Source organism: Zingiber officinale, chromosome 2A (assembly GCF_018446385.1).
Source record: "Zingiber officinale cultivar Zhangliang chromosome 2A, Zo_v1.1, whole genome shotgun sequence".
NCBI lineage: Eukaryota > Viridiplantae > Streptophyta > Magnoliopsida > Zingiberales > Zingiberaceae > Zingiber > Zingiber officinale.
In genome coordinates this window covers 69,291,580-69,294,067 of record NC_055988.1, presented here as the reverse complement: position 1 = coordinate 69,294,067, position 2,488 = coordinate 69,291,580, and the positions used below count along the sequence as shown (strand labels likewise).

Genomic DNA, 2,488 nt, shown 5'->3' with positions numbered 1-2,488 from the left:
TCAATCCTGCAAAAATGTTAATACGATAGATTACTAATAAAACAAAGAATAAACTAATTCACAATTATGAGTAACATATTAAATTTAATATTATGAATTTATTTTACATACCTGAAAGCTAGTTTGGTTATATGATGATGGTGTTGTATAGACATCAACGTTCCTGAAAAGATATAATACAATGTTAGACATAGTTTCATTAGTGAAAAAAAAACTTAAAAAATTAAACATCAAGATACCTATCACAATCTATGGATCAGGAGGATTATTAGGGTCTTGAGTCTCCTGAGAGGCAAAACGATGCGGCGTTGCACTCATTTGATCCAAGAAGGCCTGCATATCCCGCCCAATTTTCTCAAGATCCAATCGCGATTGCCGCTCTGCTCGAAATTCAGCCTCCAAGGTCGAGAGTCGAGTCTTCAAATCTGCGTTTTCCTGTTCTAAGACCTCTACTCTAGCAGATGATTCGGATGCACTCGATGATGTGCTGGGACGACCCCTGGCCCTAGGAGCCATCGCCTGATCATATACAACTCTCGCCTGAGCCCCAAGACCATATAGGGTGGAGGTCTTTTTCCTTCCACCAACCACATCATAATAAATTTCATTTATTTGGTCAGTGGATAGAGTCTGCTCCTCACCTCCCTCTAAACTAGGCTGAGACGCCTATACAACCCTAGCAGCAATTTCTTCCTATTTACATTAAAAAAAAAGTATTGTCAGATATTTACTAAAATGATAGATAATCATTGTTAATAGTTAAATATATTCAAGTGTAGAATCTTACGTCTAATGCCGATGATCGACGATCTATAAAGTTGTCATCTTTTGACTTTTGTGTCTTGGTAAATATCTCCCAACAAGTAGGAGGTCGCTGTAGATCATGTTCTTGAATATTAAAGAATGTAAATAATTCCATCGATATAGTCTAGGTACAAAACTCTTATAGAATTTTAAAATTGGAAACTAACCAAGTCTAAGGCATGCTCGACGATCGATCGGGATCCAGCGGTATGTTTTGTCGCTCCGGTACTAGGGCCAACCAGCTCACTCTTTCTATTGGCTCGAGCTTTCATTACATTTTCCTGCCATTTGTCTGCAGCCCAAATGGCTCGCCATGCATCCCAAATGTTCTCAGGTGCATAGGATGGTTTTATTCCCTTTTGTCTTGCTTTATATAGCATGTCTTTGTATAGTTTGGCACAAGCTGCGTTCCAGGTAGCATAAAATTCTGCCTCGTGCTCTGTCTCCCAAGTATATCTTTTCTGCAATAATACATTCACAAATTATTATAAAAAATATAACAAAATCATGATAATTAAATTGTCTTACCAAAAACTCATCGTAATAAAATTGCTTCATATCTGGGTCTACCCGCTTCCATGTAGTACCAGCGGGACTAAATCGCTCTTTAAATTTCGAGGTGATGTATGCAGCTACTCTATGACCATCTGGGGTAAAACTGCATTTAACAAATAAAATAAACCAAATATGTTAAAAAAATAGATGCAGCGAATAAGACTAATAACACCAATACTTACCAACCCCCGATAATCCGTAGAACAATCTGGCCACCAGCATCAGACATGTCTATATCTGCAGAATTACATTATAACACATACGCATGCACACTAGGTTTAATCAAACAAATAATAATGACTAATAGAGTAAGACAAGTGATATAACTATGAATATTTAGATCTAAAATTTAACTGAACAATGCTTAATCTGGATATATAACAATTTTAATCATTAACATTTTGGAGATCCTCCTCACTAGACTCTGTATGTTCAATAAGCTCCTCACTGCTGGATATTTCTCCATCATCTATCTCCTCATAAGGTACATTAACATCTACAAGTAATTAAGATGTTGATTGAATCTGAGAATCTACCGAATATATCTCCACTGTATCATTTTGAAATGCATCGTGGTTTTGGTACACGATAGAGTTGGGCATTTCTATGGTAGAGCGTGGCTTTGTTCGGCAAACTGCTAACCATTCACTAGCTCTACTCCTCTTTGTGGGACTCTAGCTATTTTCGTCAACAAAAATGAAAGGTTCATACTTGTTGAAGCTTTTGTTTGCATTTACCTCAACTAAATTGTAGTTTGGATGTATTCTGGTACCTGTTCTTGGAGTCGGATCATACCAAGAACATTTAAATAACACACATCTTTTGATGGGTAAAGCAGGATATTCAACTTCTATGACTTCTTCAAGTCTCCCATAATAATCAAACTCAGAATTATTGTTGTTGATAGATCCTTTCACACAAACACCCGAATTAAAAGTTAGTCTACGTGAATCCCGTTGTGTTATGTAAAATTTAAAACCATTAACATAGTAGCTAGAGTAGACTACTATCTTACGGAGAGGTCCTGATGCAAGATTGATTATCCTGGAATCTTGCACATTTGATATTCTTCGATCAGACACCTATAACAATAGTAGAATATAAAATAAGCCTCTGATAATTTAATATG

At 36.4% G+C, this 2,488-nt stretch overlaps 1 protein-coding gene across 1 annotated transcript; it reads right to left on the bottom strand.

The window, feature by feature from the left end:
- Positions 1-1,882, bottom strand: LOC122043692. Its single transcript, XM_042604290.1, has 5 exons — positions 1,542-1,882; positions 1,333-1,462; positions 1,090-1,265; positions 112-163; positions 1-6 (listed from the first exon to the last, which is right to left on the bottom strand). Exons 1-5 carry the CDS (start codon positions 1,586-1,588, stop codon positions 1-3), a joined length of 411 nt encoding a protein of 136 aa, XP_042460224.1. The 5' UTR covers positions 1,589-1,882.
- Between the last annotated feature and the right edge of the window lie 606 nt (positions 1,883-2,488).